The sequence below is a fragment of the Lasioglossum baleicum genome, chromosome 20 (assembly GCF_051020765.1).
Source record: "Lasioglossum baleicum chromosome 20, iyLasBale1, whole genome shotgun sequence".
NCBI lineage: Eukaryota > Metazoa > Arthropoda > Insecta > Hymenoptera > Halictidae > Lasioglossum > Lasioglossum baleicum.
The window spans coordinates 6,604,274-6,623,939 of record NC_134948.1 but is presented as its reverse complement, the minus strand read 5'-3'; the positions used below and the strand labels follow the sequence as shown (position 1 = coordinate 6,623,939).

General features: G+C 37.9%; 1 protein-coding gene across 3 annotated transcripts in view; it reads right to left on the bottom strand.

Moving 5' to 3' along the window:
- Stet (stem cell tumor) overlaps positions 1-19,666 on the bottom strand; it is a 578,556-nt gene that overhangs the window by 99,570 nt on the left and 459,320 nt on the right. For all 3 annotated transcript variants that reach the window (XM_076444038.1, XM_076444039.1, XM_076444037.1), the window contains one exon: positions 18,995-19,112. In XM_076444038.1, the coding sequence (XP_076300153.1) occupies positions 18,995-19,112 (118 nt within the window). The remainder of the gene's footprint in view (positions 1-18,994; positions 19,113-19,666) is intronic.

Genomic DNA, 19,666 nt, shown 5'->3' with positions numbered 1-19,666 from the left:
ACCGTTAACCAAATCCGACGACAGCTTACCGAAATCTATTTACGCAATGGCGTCGCTCCGTGTGCATAGCTTCAAGACGCTGACGCAAATCACGCAGCTGCAGGTGCGTACACGTGCACGTCAGCCTGATAGATGTTTAATCATAAACAGATTCCCACGGCAGAGTTATCGAACCCGGTTTAATACGTTTCGAATCCGACACGGTTTTGTTAGGACACGGAACCTGCGGGCCTTATCCTGAACATGATCCCTAATTGAAACTCTCCAAAAACAAATTCTCCATTCAATTCGAGGTATATGTATATTGTGAGATTGTCCCTATTTTTATTCATATCTATTTCAATTGTTATAATAATCGATTAGAAATACAAAATTTCCAGAATTAAATTTTCAGTCGTCAATATTGACCTTGAGGTGCTATAGTTGGTCTACGGAATTGTTCTTATTTTTATTCATATCTATTTCAATTGTTATAATAATCGATTAGAAATACAAAATTTCCAGAATTAAATTTTCAGTCGTCAATATTGACCTTGAGGTGCTATAGTTGGTCTACGGAATTGTTCTTATTTTTATTCATATCTATCTCAATTTTTATAATAGTCAAGTAGAAATAAAAAATTTCCAGAATCAAATTTTCGGTGGTCAATATTGACCTTGAGGTGCTATAGTTGATCTATGAGATTGTTCTTATTTTTATTCATATCTATTTCAATTTTTATAACAGTTGATTAGAAATAAAAAATTTTCCTGGATTGGTACTTTCCAAAAAAAATGGATTCTGGTTCTAATTATACATACATAAAAAAGGAGGCAATTTCGACATTTCTCTGCTGTTTGAACTGCCTCATTCCATTAGTTATTTTAAAACAATGTACGATCTACCGATCTTATACATTTCAATCCACTACAAGCTCTGTGTGTTCGCTAAAGGCCATCTGAATTTGTTTTTCGTTGATCAATTAGCAAGAAAAGTTTGCTGGCTTTGTGAAAACGGATCGGCGATAATCGAATGGCTTGTGTTGCGTCTCTGTGAAATCGAAATGTTCGAACGGAGATAAAGGAACTTCTTAATTGCAATTATTTTCGGAATAAAATCGCGAAAATTGGCGAGGAAAACTTTTGCTGTGATGGAACTATATTTTTATAAAATTTAATCTGTATATTTGAAAATATTGAATAACCCATTCTAATTCAACAGCAAATATTGACCGCAAAATTCGGTTTTGAGAATTAAAAAATTAGGGAAGTCATGAAAAATGTGGAAGAAAGGAAAATGAAGGTGAAGATGAAGGTGAGGGTGTTAAAGGCGAGCCAGGCGCACAGGTGTGGAAAACTTTCACTCTGATAAAACAATATTTTCGTAAAATTCAATCTTTACATCTGAAAACTGTTAAACAACCCATTCTAATTCAACAGCAAATATTGACCGCAAAATCCGGTTTTGACAATTAAAAAATTAGGAAAAGCAAGAAAAATGTGGAAGGAAGGAAACTGAAAGCGAAGAAGAAGGTGGGGGTGTTAAAGGCGAAGGTGTGGAAAACTTTCACTCTGATAAAACAATACTTTCGTAAAATTCAATCTTTACATCTGAAAACTCTTGAATACAAATCAATTCTAATTCAACGGCAAATATTGACCGAAGCTTCGGTTTTGAGAATTAAAATAAAAAATATAAGCGTGGTAATTAGGGAAGGCATGAAAAATGTGGAAGAAAGGAAACTGAAGAGGAAGGTGGGGGTGCTAAAGGCGAGCCAGGCGCACAGGTGTGGAAGCACGAACGGCCAGACGTTTATGTGCGCTGTGACGCCTCGGCAGAGGCGAACGCACGGACGATACAATGTGCGAACGATATCAAATTGATGTTTATTCAAGTGGTTACCGCATACGCATACGATACAGAGAGGCCAGGTAGGATCAGGATGACAGGACACTGTGTGCGTCTGCACGCAACGCGTTCCCGTTCCGCGGTCGTTTCTGTGCAACGCACACGCCAGCGGGAATTCGCTTTACTTTCTGTCCGCCTCGGCGATTCCACTGCCATTACCGTCACGGTTTTACGAGACGGTGCGAAACCTCTCACACCTGCGAAAGAATTCGCACAAAAGTTCCATCGGGGAACGTGTCATTTTTCTAAAATTGGAGAATTAGACTAAGACTCCTGATAAATTGACTGAGAACTTTATCAGCTTTTTGGCTCGTTTGTCTCTTGATAATTCTCAAATGTATGCACCCTGATTTTATTGGATTTTTTTATTGGTTCTCTTTAGCTTTGGAATGGTGCATTTTCTGCTTGAATAATCTCGTTAGCATTTTTATTCAATCACACCTTAAAACTTCTCATTTGTTTTTTTTAAATACACGAACCCCTTTTATTTATTCCTTTCATTTTATTCCTACAAGTTTTATTTGGTACTCTATTTTTCAGATGTACAACCTCTACAACATTTTTATTTTTATTTGGTCTTTTTTCTCTTATTTGGAATAGTGTATGTTTTGTATAAATCAAACATTGATTCGTCATTTTATTTATGATAGTTTTTATGCTATCTTTGGAGGTACGATACAGGGGTTTGTTACAGAGATTTTTTCAAATTTAAAATTGGATCTGTGAAGTGGTCGAACACTTTTCGAACAGTTCACTTGACTAACACAAATTAAGTTGTATCTCGTATGATACATGCATGTATGTATACATAACAAATAATATAATAAATATGATAAATAAATAATACAGTGAACTATACATTATCCAAGGCCGAATAAAGTATACATTTTCTTCGAAATCTTTTTAGTAAAACATTTTTGATATTGTATAAGCTGATTCTTGAAATAAATTCATGTTGAAAATCTGCCTGTTGCGCGTGCATTCGCGTTTATGGTAAATAGAAACGGTAAATAATGAACTTTCGCGTTAGCGGAGCCCCATTCGATGACACGCTCGCTCGGCCAAAATTCAAACTCAATTTGTTTGACTATGAAACGAGCTGTGAAAAAGTTTCGCTCATGTGGATTAGCCTGTTCGATGCCACCTTGTACGACAATGGCGTACCGTAACAATCGGGTAACTCTGTCACTATTGAAACCATGCTAAACGCATTTTATTTCACATTTTTGCATGAATCCAGAGAAATCTATCTCTTTGTTGGATACATACATGTAATCCTTTTGACTTTGATGTTGATTTCCATGGGTTTTGTACGCTTTTAAATTTGTATGTAATTTATGAGTATTTACACCAAATTTCATGTACGAACATTCATTTTTTTTTACTTCTGTATAGTATAATTTCAAAGAACATTCATTTTTTGATTTCTGCATACAATTTCAAAGAAGATTCATTTTTTGTTTCTGTATAAAATTTGAAAGAATACACATTCTTTACTTCTGTATAAAATTTTAATGACTCTTTTCATTCCTGTACAAAATTTGAAAGAATATATATTTTTACTTCTGTATAGAATTTTAATGGCTCTTTTCATTCCTGTACAAAATTTGAAAGAATATACATTTTTTACTTCTGTATAGAATTTTAATGGCTCTTTTCATTCCTCTACAAAATTTGAAAGAATATACATTTTTTACTTCTGTATAAAATTTCAATGATCTCTTTTTGATTTCTCTGTAAAATTGAGAAGAATCTTAACTCTTTGATTTCTGTATAAAATTGCGAGAAAAATTAATTTTTCGATTACCGTGTAAAATTTCGAACGCTGTTAATTCTTATCCAAGTTTTCAGCCATTACGAGATCCGACTAAAAATGGTAGGGGGTTCGAATCGGGAGCAGTTTACCGCCGACAATATTCATCCCCGGTTTCCGGGGAACAATAATGATCGGCAACGAAATCGAGGCTCTGGATATGCACTAAGGGTAGCTTTCCGTCTATATAACACGTAATAGGAGCCCCCCCCGAAAGCGCATCGGTAGCTCCATTAACGTTGAAACGTGTGCCGCGAACTCTTGAACCGATATCCGATCTAGTTCTGCCCTGGGGGATGTCATTTCGAACGTCGTGTTCCCTCGGTTATCGCGCTAAAAGCTGCCTTACTGAAAAGTCGGCTGCGTTTACACGGTTCGCCTAACATCTTACCGGACTGCGAATTTTCTGCGCGACCTCCATCGAACAGGTGAAAATGCTACCAACAAGTGAAAATGCTGCGAACAAGTGAAAATACTGCGAACAAGCCGGAAACAATGGCTGATATGTCGCCATTTCATTTCTCGAATTGCACTTTTGTTTTGCGATGCGTTTTCCAACATCCCACGCATCGTGCAATTTGGGAATTTTTTAATAAAACCATGCACTATACTTTCACAAAAATGTCCAGACAACATATTAATATATGATTAGGGTAAATTCATGAATTTTTCTACATTGGTACGTTTAGAGCCGCGGTTATTATACACGAAGAAGCGGGGTTGGAAAAAATTCCTCTTGATCGTAAGGAAAAATGAATTTCCCGTATGTACATGCAGCCGTATTATTACAATGGAAAGGAAATTCCAACATCATGTTGAACAAAAGGGGCGAGGTATAAAAGAATATGGAGCGACGTTCAATTTAATTTTATGAGAAAACAATACATTCGGCAGTACGACGTACAGAAAGCCCGACGAATCGACGTTTCCCGTCTTGCTACTTAACATTTATGCGCCGAGACAACTACCTACATGAAAATCCGTGTAAGACGCGTGTCACTCAAACATGATTTTTCTAGAAATTTTTCCAGCGAAGAGAATAGACTACGATATTAAAAGAAACTTGAATGTGTCCAGGTTCTTGACGCGATTTTTACTTTAAACAAAGCTCCCAGAAGTCTATTCATTACCAGACGGATGCGTTTATTGTGAACGCTGCACATTTCTAAAAATTTTGGAATTTCAGAATGTTAGAATACACAATTTCAGGATTTAAATCTCAGAATCTCAGAATCTTAGAATCTTAGAATCTGAGAATCTTAGAATCTTAGAATCTGAGAATCTGAGAATCTTAGAATCCTAGAATTTTATTGTAGAATCTTAGAAACCTAGAATCCAAGGATCCTAGAATCCTAGAATTTTAGAATTTTAGAATCTTAGAATCCTAGAATCCTCTAGAATCCTAAAATTTTTAAATCCTAGAATCTTAGAATCCTAGAATTTTAGAATCCCAGAATCCTAGAATTCTAGAATCCTAGAATCCTAGAATTTTAGAATCCTAGAATTTTATTGTAGAATCTTAGAAACCTAGAATCCAAGGATCCTAGAATCCTAGAATTTTAGAATTTTAGAATTTTAGAATCTTAGAATCCTAGAATCCTCTAGAATCCTAAAATTTTAAAATCCTAGAATCTTAGAATCCTAGAATTTTATTGTAGAATCTTAGAAACCTAGAATCCAAGGATCCTAGAATCCTAGAATTTTAGAATCCCAGAATCCTAGAATCCTAGAATCCTAGAATCCTAGAATTTTAGAATCCCTGAATCCTAGAATCCTCTAGTATCCTAAAATTTTTAAATCCTAGAATCTTAGAATCCTAGAATTTTAGAATCCCAGAATCCTAGAATTCTAGAATCCTAGAATCCTAGAATTTTAGAATCCTAGAATCTTGAAATCTTAGAATTTCGGAAGTTTTAAAAATAAGCCATGGAATTTTGTCTACAGATTCCATTAATCACAAACGATTATAGTCAATTTATTTGAATTCTGTTTCACCACTAGTACCAGTTTAACCATAAACTAAAAAAGGAAACAGTCGACGAATTCAGCGCAGCGGAAATACTCGAGCAACAACAACCGGGGGGGGGGCTCGGCTGTATAATTTTTTTATTAAGATCATGAAAAAACCGTGTACACGTTAACTTCTCGAAGAATATGGCCAGCCTGCCCCCACACCCTCTCAAGAACTCGTAAAACCGTGCTGAATCTGGCGAACGCATTATAACGCGCAAACTTCCCGCATTTTTGAGTAGACGTATGTTATTTTTTTCTTGCCTGTGGCCCGGCGTTAAAAGTTACGAGAACTTTTGCAAAATATCAGCGAACTTCCGGTTATGTTTCCCGGGCCTGACGGGGATGCCTTAAAAGCTACTTTGTCGCAATGCAGCTGCTGAAAATGAATTTAGTCGTCACTGGTGTTTATCATTTCGCTTTTCTTTTATGTCCCTTTCCGAAACGTTACGACTCGAACACGCTGTAAACGTTCTGTCGACGAAACGGTGCAGCGGATCGACACGCTTCTCACCGACATTTTACTGCTTCGCTGAAATTTCTAAAATTAATTTTTTAAATCAACTGCACGGAGATAAATGAAAAACAAGTTAAAGGGCACTGTAAAAAATTCTTTTCGTAATTTAAATAGGTCGACAACGAAAGAAATCATATTCTTGTTATATTAATAATCCTCATTAAAATCACAATTGCTGAACAGAAATTTTCTAGATTAATTGGAAGAAAAAGATATTGAAACACAAATTTTAAAAAATTCTTACTTTTGATAATATTAATAGATCCAAAATAATATAAATTAAATTCTTGTAACATTAATAATGTTCCATTGTATTTATGCATTATTGACACTAGTGCATAAAACTCGTAATAGTAATTCTTTAGGGATTCTGGAATTCTTTTCGTGTTTTTTTATGAATAAATTGGGATAAATTAGTGTTCGCATTAAGAAGCTCATTCGATAGAAATTGCACGGTTATTGCAATGCCATTTTGCGGATTTGCTCTCGAAACACTTTGGGACGATAACAATGGACCATCCGCGCCTACTTTATGGAAAACATGAAATATTCATGTTACACGCCGTGCGGTAATAACTGGGAAAAATAAAATTGAAATCTCTCTCTCTCTCTCTCCCTCCTTCCCTCGCAGCAATTTGCAATTTAACGAGAGGAAATTAGCGCGTCAAGGGAAGATTAATTTTGTTTGGTTTTATCAGCATTTCTACTAATAAAATACATCATTGACTATGTATGATTCACTTTCGCGAATTGCTTACAGTTTAATGCTCTGTGGGCGATTAAAATTATTGTCCAGTTTGTTATGCATTTCATTCAATACCGATGGAGGCAATCGTGAATTAAATAAAAATCATTGTTGGCTCAGTGAAATCCCATCGGGTCACAAAATGGTCAAGAATGGTCATAAAATTACCATGAATGGCAATGAATGGTTATAAATGATCATGAATGGTAATTAATGATTATAAAATTATCATGGATTGAAATAAATGATTATAAAATAATCACGAATGGTAATAAGTGATTATAAAATGATCATGAATGGTCATATCATGGTCGTGAATGGTCATATAATGATCATGAATGGTAATGGGTGATTATGAAATGACCATGAATGATAATTAATGATCTTGAATGGCCATAAAATGGTCACTGATGATCATAAAATGATAATTAACGATCGCACAATGACCATAACTGGTCATTAAATGATCAAGAAGGATTGTAAATGATCGTCATTTGTAATACATGGCCTTAAAATGATCATTAATTATCATGAATGGTCATGAAAGGATCACGAATGATCATACATGGTCATAAAATGATCGTTAATGGTATTGAATTGTCATAAAATGATCATGATTTGTCGTGGATGGTCATAAAATTATGCTAAACGGTCACGCATGGTCATCAATTGTCACAAAGTGGTAAAAAATAGTCTTAAATTAGTCACAACGCGGTCGCGAAAGGGGTCAACCGGTTGTCGACAGTAATCTAGTCCTTCGTCTTCTTCTCGGTCAGATATAATCCCACGGGTCTACGGATCGTCTGCCAATACTATGAGCAATTTCGCGGGCTAGGAAAATGGCGGCACTAACGAGTGCATTGTAAAAGCGTGGCACGCGTTGCACTGACAGCACCGTTACTCGTTCGCGAACAAATACCCACTTGCGTATGTAGATCCGGACGTTGCTAGCGGAATAATAGTCGCCCGAGTCGCTCCTACAAAGAGAAAATAGTCGGACCACTGTGCGAAACAGGCTCCGGCCATTGAGACGCGGTTTCTGTCGCTTTTCGCGACCGTCATTATGTAGCGAAAGCGAATTACGTGCTTCCGGAAACAGTTTAACAATTTCTATATCAGCGTTATTGTCCGATTCGAACGGTTTGCAAAAATTATTTAAAATCTAAGACAAAAGTACTCTGAAAATGAAAGATTCCAACAAAAAATACCATACAAATTCACAAACAATTCTATACAATTTTTGCAGAAATAATTTCTGAAACACAAATTACTCTAAATATCAGATCGTTAAGTATGAAACGTGACAATTGTGTTTGAAATTTGTGTTTAATTTGTCAAGTTCAATACTTAATGGACCTGATATTTAGAGTAATTTGTGTCTGATCATTTTCCACAAAAGAACGCAGAAGATATTTTCAGGAAAATCGAATTCGGCGCTGTCAATAATAAAACACCAAGTATCGCGACGCTCAAAAATGTTGAAAAAATGTGCGAAAAACTCGCGGATGTTTACAGGAAGAAGGGGTTCCCAGAGCTCCGATACAAATCCACGAAAAATATTCCATGAAAGGGCTGCCTGCGATCGAGCTGCAGATGGAAATTTAATTCCCGAAGGCAGAGAGCAGCGGGTGGCCTCGAATTGAATTTTGAAAGGTCCTCTATGCAGAAGACGATCTCCTCCAGGACTCCACAGGACACGTCGATACCCCCGTCTGCTTTAAACGTAGAAACGTAGAAACAACGGTCTACGCCCATTGTACAAATAATATTTTAGTGGCTAAAGTACGTATAATATTTCTTCTTAAATTCACAATATTTCGATTCGAATAACTAATAAATAATCTTATTTTATACTGAAAGATCCCCCCCTGCGCACTGAAGAACATAAAAAAATTGTTTATTGTATCCTAATTTGTGGCATGATCGTATCGAGTTGAAGAAATGTATACAGATCGCTAAAAGCGCGTCGAACATCCATACAAAATTGCAGATAAATCGCATCGTTCAATTTTTCAGAAAAAAATCATTTTCACGGAAAGAGGCAGTTCCCCCCATAAGGGCACGCGAGCGCGACGCCGCCGTTCAAGAGCCAGGCCGAGGGAGAAAATTAACGAACAATCGCCTTCTCGGAATCATATTTCCCAGACGTCGAGGCGGGCTTTACGTAAGATTGCAAATCGCGAGCGTAAAAAGTTTCACGGGTTGCATAACGCAGATGTCGAATCTTGGGAGAAAATATAAAAGTCCTGCTCTCCGTGGAAGGGAATGATATTGCAGATATGCATCTAATTTCCTGCCTCTGTTTCCCCTTTTCCTTCACTGTTCTTTCTCTCTCTCTTTCGTTCTAGCCCCCGTTTTTTTTTTACAAGCGAACGAAGCTCCGTCAGAGCATTACGCCGACGTTGTAAACGAAAATGTAATTTTCCGTGCATTTCCGTTCGGGTAATGCTCGAGCCCTGCGTGAGAGCACGCAACGGAGGGAACACCGCGATTTCGAGACCGCGGCTTCGGTATAGTAAGTCACGAATATTCGAACCGATCGCATCAGCGTTAACAACTCGATGGTGGATTTGGTGATTTCACAGACTTGGAGAGGAATGATGATTGGATTCGGCGAGATTGCTTCTGGTTTGATAGAGCGTATTCTTCAGATTGAGATTTCGAGGAGGCTGCTAAGGGTGTATTCTGTTTTTAGAAACACTTCTTACACGAACTTTTGGAATTTTCTCCGGGAAATCTGTCGAACCATTTGCAGTGAAATTTTGCAAACATATTCATCGGTATTTGAAGTGTTTGTGTGATTTTTTTCAAGTAAGAATTACCGAAATTACAGGAGTTACGTATTTTTTTGTACAGTACGTTTTCAAGAAAGAGTTAGGTGCTTTACGAGACCGTTTGAATTTTTGGAGATTGTTTAAGAAAATCTATAAAATGATCATGAATGGTAATGAACGCTCATAAAATGATCATGAATGCTAATGATTGGTCATAAAATGATCCTGAATGGTAATGAATGGTCATGCAATGATCCTGAATGGCAATGAATGATACTGAATGGTCATAGAATGATCATAAACGGTAATGAATGGTCATATAATGATCATGAATGATATTGTATGGTCATCGAATGATCATGAACGGTAATGAATGGTCATAGAATGATCATGAACGATAATGAATGGTCACAAAACGATCATGAATGATAATGAATGGTCATAAAATGATCCTGAATGGTAATGAATGGTCATAAAATGATTCTGAATGGCAATAAATGATCATAAATGGCCATACAATGATCAATGTTTTTGCAGTGGGATTTTGCACACATGTTCATCGATATTTGAGATACATGTGTGATTTTGTGTGAAGGAAAATTAATCAAACTTACACAAGTTATGTATTTTTTCATTAGGTTTTGAAGAAGGAGTTAATTTCTCAATGAAAATGAATAGATACGAAAATGTATAAAGAAAAAGGAACAATACCAGTAATTAGAGCAATTACTAAAATGAGACTTGCCGGTGGGGACCGCCATCGCGAAAGCGTGACACAATAGTAATTTCATCCTCTACCACTTCATAAATAACACAGAGCTACTTATTATTATTAGGTTGCATGAGAATGGCAACAAGAGAATTATTTTCCACAATGATGATGTGTGGTAAAAATTCTCATTACCGTCTGCTGTCACGGATGCGTGACAGGGATGATTTCTCATTTCCTGTGTGAACGACGCATCCCTATGGTGCAATATTAGTTCGCGCAACAAATATTAAAACATATAACGTCCGTAACAACAACAACAATAATAATAATAATAATAAATAATTCTATTAGCATAAAATAATTTAACGAGATGATTATAAATTTGAAAAATTAGAACGCTTTATTCACAGTTCAAATATTAATGCAGATTTTGCAATCAGTCAAACGACAAGCATAAACGAAAGAATTGCTATCACAACGCCACAGCAGGGGTGATTGCCCATTTCGCGACTGTATAAATCCCCGGCGCCATTTTTGCCGGTGGTATCTCCATCGGAGCAGGCTATAAGTTTACCAAAGCGTTTTAGGAACACTGGGAACATTGTTTACTGCGATAACTAGCATCCATAAGTAAGCGTCCGCTACCATATTTCGTGGCAATGAGCAGCAAACTTTTATCTCGAGCCGCGTGATGTATCAGCGTGTGTCCAGCGCCAATCTCTCTCACTCCCTCTTTCTCCGTACTCTCGCAACTACCGTGTGCAGAACCCGATGGCTTTTTGTCCTTGGAGCTCTCTTATTTTCCGCCATCGCGTCTTTGTCCGTCTGCTGGCGAGATTCTGCTGTATGCGCGATCCTCAGTTTCGTGTTTCGTCCTCGCGGAACGATATCAGTTGCGTTTTGCCACAAAAATCGAACTGCGGGGCCCCAGGACTATTTTCTTCCCATCTTCGTACAGCAATCTTCAGCATACTAGGAAATTCGCCTAACTTGTCTGAAACGTTCGTTAACGAAACTGCGGACCCTGAAGAGGTCCACAAGATCAGAGCAATTCTTGGAAACAGCGAATATTCTTCACTGGGAACCTTGCTCGATCTTTTCTGATAATAACATGAAAACTATAGCAAATTCCAACTTGAAATTTTACAGGGACGTTCCTGAAGAGTCAATCTTCTAGATCCATCTACAAGAACCTTCTTAATCAATAAACCCCAAAGAGCACCACAAGGTCAAACCATTCTCTAAAACAGCGAATATTCTTCACTGAGAACCTTGCTCCGTATTTTGACAATAACATGAAAACTATAGATAATTTCAACTTGAAATTTTACAGAGATGTTCCTGAAGAGTCAATCTACAAGATCCAATAAATAAATATTGCATCCCTTTATCTTCTCAGTCGATGAACCCTGAAAAGCTCCACAAGGTCAGAGCAATTCTCGAAAACGCCAAATATTCTTCATTGAAAACCTTGCTCGATCTTTTGACGATAACAAGGAAACTATAGTGAATTTCATCGTGAAACTTTACAGGGGTGATCCTGAAGAGTCAATCTACAAGATCCGATAGATAAATGTGGCACTTTTTTACCTTCTCAATCAACAAACCCCAAAGAGCCCCACAAGGTCAGACCATTCTCGAAAACAGAGAATATTCTTCACTGAGAACCTTGCTCCATATTTTGACGATAACATGAAAACTATAGATAATTTCAACTTGAAATTTTACAGAGATGTTCCTGAAGAGTCAATCTACAAGATCCAATAAATAAATATTGCATCCCTTTATCTTCTCAGTCAATGAACCCTGAAAAGCTCCACAAGGTCAGAGCAATTCTCGAAAACGCCAAATATTCTTCATTGAAAACCTTGCTCGATCTTTTGACGATAACAAGGAAACTATAGTGAATTTCATCGTGAAACTTTACAGGGGTGATCCTGAAGAGTCAATCTACAAGATCCGATAGATAAATGTGGCACTTTTTTACCTTCTCAATCAACAAACCCCAAAGAGCACCACAAGGTCAGACCATTCTCGAAAACAGCGAATATTCTTCACTGGGAACCTTGCTCCATATTTTGACGATAACATGAAAACTATAGTAAATTTCAACTTGAAATTTTACAGAGATGTTCCTGAAGAGTCAATCTACAAGATCCAATAAATAAATATTGCATCCCTTTATCTTCTCAGTCAATGAACCCTGAAAAGCTCCACAAGGTCAGAGCAATTCTCGAAAACGCCAAATATTCTTCATTGAAAACCTTGCTCGATCTTTTGACGATAACAAGGAAACTATAGTGAATTTCATCGTGAAACTTTACAGGGGTGATCCTGAAGAGTCAATCTACAAGATCCGATAGATAAATGTGGCACTTTTTTACCTTCTCAATCAACAAACCCCAAAGAGCACCACAAGGTCAGACCATTCTCGAAAACAGCGAATATTCTTCACTGGGAACCTTGCTCCATATTTTGACGATAACATGAAAACTATAGTAAATTTCAACTTGAAATTTTACAGAAATGTTCCTGAAGAGTTAATCTACAAGATCCAGTAAAAAATATTTCGATCCCTCCCCTCCAAATTTACCAGATTAATTCAAGATCGTATACCCCGGTGACTCTAACAATATTCGCACAATATTAATTAATTAATTTAGTACTGCCCAGAGGTGTACTCTCAATAATAAATGCGAGTAGGGGACGGAGAAGGGTTGACGCTGCACCTCGGAACAAGAGGGAACGAAGGGAGTACTAGAGAAGAATTATTAGAATGAAAAATAAGTGATATGGGGGAGCAATACAAGGACACAGAAATATGAAAACGAGGAGGAGGGGGGAGGGCAGAGGGGCGGAAGAGGCAAAACGAAATAACCGAGCACCGGGGAACGAAACGAGAAATAACAGAAGCGAGAGAGCATTGCGGGTTGTGACAACACAGAGGGAAAACCGGGAAATATAATTTTATTGAAGAATATTTGCCGACGGTATACAAGGTGGTTTTCTCGCATCGACGTTTCTGTTACTTCGAACGATGCCAGGGGAACGTCCGAAACAGACCACGGTCGAGGAGAGACTGTCATGTCGTGCCGGACGATTTTCGAAATTGCACGATTTCCTTGTAGGCAAGCATGTGGTTTTATTGGCGATCGATTGCTCTGACGGGAAATCAATTCCGGGGCACTGCACTTCTCGCGTTTGACTCTTTGCGAAAGAATGCACTATGTTGTCGTGTACACGTCGTTTTAACAACATGAAAATAGGTTTGATTGTGGTATAAACGTCGCTCGAACTTTTAACAATAATTTGGAAAATATCGTACGTTCTGGAAATTTTACAGAGATGCTGCAGGGTTCATCTACAAGATCCAGTAAAAAATCCTGTTTTTACCTTTTCAGTCAACTTTTCAACAACCCCCGAAGGGCGCCAGAAGGTCGAAACAAATTCGCAGGAACGGCAAATATTTTATTCGCTATTTTAACAATAATTTGAAAAATATTGTATTGGGTTGACAAAAAAGCAATTTCGGTGTTTTAAGGTGAAATAAAACCGAATTACTTTGTTCAAACGATGAGCTCGAATCAATAAGATATTTTCTTATTTATTCTTTTTTCCCAAAAGATCATCGAACAAAAGGTTCATTGCTTGAATAAAACGAATTGGGTTACATTTCACATTAAAATACCGAAATCACTTTCTTGCCGACCCAACAATTTGAAACTTCACAGAGATGTTCCTGAAGAGTTCATCTACCAGGTTCACCAAAAATATTTCAAACTCGACACTTTAATTCGATTTAATTAACTTATTATTATCGGGGGTGTATCTGCAATAATAGGATTGATGCTACACCATACAGGGGGGGAGGAAACGAAGGGAGAAAAATGATCAGAACAACAAATAAGTGATGTTTAAGTACACACGCGTGTACTGTCCGACTGAATTTGTTTTTTAAATTGCAGCAACGGCGATTCGAAGTGGAGCCGGTTTTTCGAGCGGCGAGGCAGAAAAGGGGGACAAGTTACAAATCCGTGTGTTTAATTGTAAGCAAACAAGCGGGAGTCGGTATATGCGCGACTCGGAAAATTGCAAATATTTAAACCGGTTAAACAAACCGTCGGAGCGACGGGGAATATTTTCTGCTGGCGAATGAAAATTTCACGAGCGGCCCTCTTTAATTTATTTCGAAAGGAACGCGACAGCCGGGATTGAAAAGCGGAAAAATTTTGCGCGCGTGCTATTATCGGAAAATGGCGAATACGTCGTTCGCCGGGCGAATTAATTCTTTGGAAAACGCGTGTTATACTGGAGATTTATCAACGCCATAACGAGCCGGCCACGTACGTTGTAATTTTCCCCAAGGTATCATCGAACGTGCGTGAATAATTAATACTTATTACCGGGTCCCGCAACAAATGACAAGGAACCGGTCGCGTTACGTTTCACTTCTAACGAGGAAATAATAACCGGCCATTCGACCCGCCATTATCGTTTATTAATTCACGGACCCGAAAAATGCCGTACCGCACACGTCGATGTTGAAAATTTGCGAGCATGAAAAGGAATCCAGCTTCTATTAATCACAGAATAATTTTAGTTTGTTAGTCTTTGCATAATTTTTGATCGGAAGGTAAAAATGATGTGGACCGTAGCAACAAAGAAATTATTGGTACCCGTATACATGATTGAATCGAGTTGAAAATCTTTTTTACAGATCATTAAAACTGCTCTAAACACTCGCACAAAATTCGATATTGGCCGCACCATTCGATCTTTTTTTAAAATCATTTTTCACGGAACGAAAACTTCTGGTGGAGAAGAATTTGGTCACCCCTGATGTATAGGATCTTAACAATTTTTATAAAAAAAAATTCCACTGAAAATACATCGTCCTCCAGGGGCGGTACAAGAAATTCTCCAACTTCCCCGCAAAAATCGAAGTCGGTTTAAAACAGCGGCTTGCAGACACGTTTAGCATAAAATGGCGCACTATACTGTTTTTTTAAATCGAGTCTCCGTGGAACAGGTTTTAGCCTAAGCGTCCCGAGAGCTTCGGGGCTGGCAGAATTTCTTAAATAGGCGTCGAAACACGGCTGCTGGTCTCAGGTGCGGCGCAGTTACACGTGTACACGCGACGCTTTCCGATCGAGCTGGCTCGTTAATTAAATCTCCAGGTACATCCCGCGGTTGTAGACTGTAATCCCGGAAGCGACACGTGCGGCCACCGATCCAGACGAGTACCCTAACAGCCGGTAATTGAAATATCACGGCCAACTTAGGCGAATCCGCGCGGATTTTACAGGTGTTCCGCGGCCTACGCAGGAAACGATTCCCCTCGCGCGACACATTCCTCGCTTCTCTACGCGCGGAAAAACTGCGCGAGCGTGCTCGTTAAATTCTTTGATCTTAACTCCGGCTTCCATATCGAAATCTGCACGTGCGAATTTCCCGGGAAATTCTGCAACCCCGAAGGAATTACCAAAATCATTGAACATTTAAATCCAGAGAAATGTGGAAAAGTGAAGATATATTCGAGAAATGATCGCAATCATTTACTGAAATGTTGAAAGAAAATTTACCGAATTTTTGTTCTTCAATATATTGTTGTTATAGATTGATCAAAAAATTTTGAGCCCTTTCGGTTTTCGATTTTTCAATTAATTTAGAAATGCAAAGAAATCGCTTGTACGTATTACAGTGATTAAAAAACGTCTTCATCTCCAAAAATGTCGTAGAAGGGAAAAGAAAATTTGTTATATAAAAAAAATTAATTTTATAGAAAATTTAATAATTACAAACGAATCAAATTTTATTTCATCTAGAATGAAACGCAGAACATTCATGTTTGTTAGACTTTGTTAAAATACGGCAAGGGGTCGATAGAAATTAATGAATTATTTTCAGTGGAAAACGACGGTGATAGAATGACAGAGTCGGGCGGGAAGAATTTTTTAACGATGAAAATTCTTCGGGGGTCGAATTGGATTCGTTAAAAATTGATTAATCATGGCCGACACCTACGCGGCCGAGATCAAAGGGACACACTGCCGACACACGTGGGCTTTTCCGTGGAACAGGCCACTCTGGTCGCAAAGGATAATTACATTAGGCGGCGGCTTTCACGAAAGTCGGGAAAATAATGAGGAAAGTCGGTTGACAAGCGGTACATTGTGGCCAGCACGCCGCCATCATCGTTAACCTCTTTGACGACGCGCTGCGAGTATTAAGACGAAAGACAGGCCCGATTAACCAGTACTTGCTTTTCCGTTTTTAATCACGTTGATGTAACCTTTTACTACGGAACGCGTACCGCAAGCACAATCTGAATTAATCATTCGCTCCTTTATATTTGTTAATCACGCAAATGTTATTCCGTAATCGCGCTACCTTTGCATTTCCTACATAGATGAACAGAAAAAAAAATTCTACAGTATTGTAGATTTTCATAATGATTGTGCACTACTGGAAATTAATGTTTCAATGTTAAAGGAACGTATAATGTTTTAGTTTCGCGTACGAGAGAAATTTTTAATTTTTAAGAACGAGGTAATGATGGGTACGAATGAACAAGAAAAAAAGAGTTGTGATATGGTGAAGCACAATATTTTAGACTGACGAGTGAAAGAGGTTTTCAGTTTTTAAATGAGACGAGCGAGGTAGTGATGGGTAAGAGCGAACAAGAAAGAAAACTTTCAAAGTATACTATCAAATTGGTTTAGAATATAATGATTGAAGAAAAAATAAATAGTGACTCAAATAAAGAACAAAAAAAAGAGGAGGAAGGATGGAATTGAATGGAACGTATAATTATGGGGGTTTGTTGGCCAGGTAAATCGCAACAATTCCATACGGTGGTGGTAGTAGGCGGGATAATTTAAGATGAAGTCGGATACCATGCTGTGTACCGTAATGCGTGTTACTCCAATTTTACAGAAAGTTCCGCGGTATTTTACACTTTTCCCCATAAAGTCGCCCGTTTGCGGGACTTTCTAGAGCCCAGGGCCCGCACAATGTAAACGAGAATTAACGGGCACACTTTACACAACGGATTCCAGTGCGCGCGACCGAGTGAAAACAAATTCACACGCGGAAATTTAATAACGCGGTTAAACGGGCGACAACGAGGGGGTGGAAAACAAAAAGCTGGATAGCTCTCGCCTTCAAAAGGACTGCAAAGTGGACGACTTTGCAATTTTGGGCTGTGGACGTGCGAAATTAGGCGTCCGTCTTTGCGACGAACGTGTCGTTACGTTTAGAGAAAGGTGCAGAATGGTTCTAACTGGTCCCCAAAAAATAAGGAATTTTTTAGACATACAAAAAATTCTTTGAAAAAACAATATGTACATATTTGAATCGAATTTTTTGCCCAACTCTGTGTACATCTTATTCTACTCTTATGCGCTGATTTTACAGGAAAAATTAATTTTTAAGAAAGTTACAGGTCTTTGAACTCGATGGACGATCATAGTCATAATAGATGTCCACCCTATCCGTATACATATTACAAGCGGTAGAATAGAAATCGTATGGACAGCTATTATGACTACGATGTCTACCTTTGAATGGGGTTAAGAAATAAGGGATGTTCAACGACATATGTATAAAATGGTGTATCTTTAATTTAGTATTTTCTTAAAAATTCTGCTGAATACGTGAGACCAGAAGGACTTGATTGTTACATATATTTTTTAGCAATTAATAACTCCTCCAGTTCAAACGCGAATATTAAAAATGGCGCGAGTGTAAAATTGATTTTTGCAAACATTGCGACTGCAATCACATTCGCAGATGTTGTTTTAGTCGTCCATAATAGAGGAACGTTTTTCCTAACAACACAGGCGATACAGAAACGACGTTCTCCGTTTATACTGCATCGGGAATGCGAACGAAAACACGCCAAACGAGAAAACATTCTGTGCACTCTATAAACAGTTCAAGATTCCTGGACCCGGTGCATTTTATACGATTTTCAGTCTACTTGGAGACTGATAAGACAATGTTTCTTTAAAAAGGTAGAATTCTCTCAATGTTATTCAATAAAAATCGAAGTACTGGTGTGCCTTTAATTCTTTAGTGGAAATAAATTATCGATTTCGTCCGGCTAGATAAACGAAATATTCATTCACTTCTACCGTTCTGAAATGTCTAAAACACGAAAATAATGTCCACGAAAAATTCGTATGAAAAAATCGAATAGATTGCTCTACGATTTTACGCATTCGGTGAAAAACGTTTGAAAACGTTCGCCAAAAAAAGGGGAACGCGTGGCCACAACAAGGTAGAGGAGCAACACGGGCCGGTATTCGAACCGGGTCGTGTCAAAGGGATTTTTAATAAATAACCCGGGTCCCCCCCGGGTCGCCCCCATTTTCGCGGCCCTGGCCGAGAACACGCGTGCTCCTCGCATGTGTGTACGTGCGGATCCATGAAAAATTGATCGTGCGGCGCGGGATCAAAGCTCGTAAATTACGAATTATATGCGGGCCTTTACGACCGCGTTGCAAAAGGCGAACATAGTTTTTTTCCACTGACCTCCACGAGGGTGATGAGGATGATGAAGAGGGGCGGCGGGCAACAAGTGTAGTGATCGGCATAGTACTTCCGGTCCCTCTCCTCTGTCAGGAACTCGTCGCCGATCATGCGGACCATCCTGCAAAAAAACCATAAATTTGTTAAATATCTTCCTTTGATGAATTCAGCAAAATTCCCCAATTTTTTTTTATATACAGTCACTGACAATTTAAAGTGGACACCCTTAAAAATCGCATAACTTTTTAGAAATTGGACCAAAGGACTTGAATTTTTGTAAGATGTTAGACCGGCTAGTTCGCTAGAGAATAAGTAAACAAAAATTTAATACGATTGCAATTGGTAGGAATTATACAAAATTTTTGAAAATGATGTTTTGTCAACTTTTTTACCTGGGCCTGTAACGATAATTTAAAAAATGCGTTTTATAGATTTCGGTAACTTCTTTAAACGTATGTATGTAGCTCATTGCAATGTCGACCGATTTCGATGAAATTTTCAGTATGCATATAAGTTACCGAAATCTATAAAACGCATTTTTTTTAAATTATCGTTACAGGCCCAGATAAAAAAGTTGACAAAACATCATTTTTAAAAAATTTTGTATAATTCCTATCAATTGCAATCGTATTAAATTTTTGTTTACTTATTCTCTAGCGAACTGGCCGGTCTAAC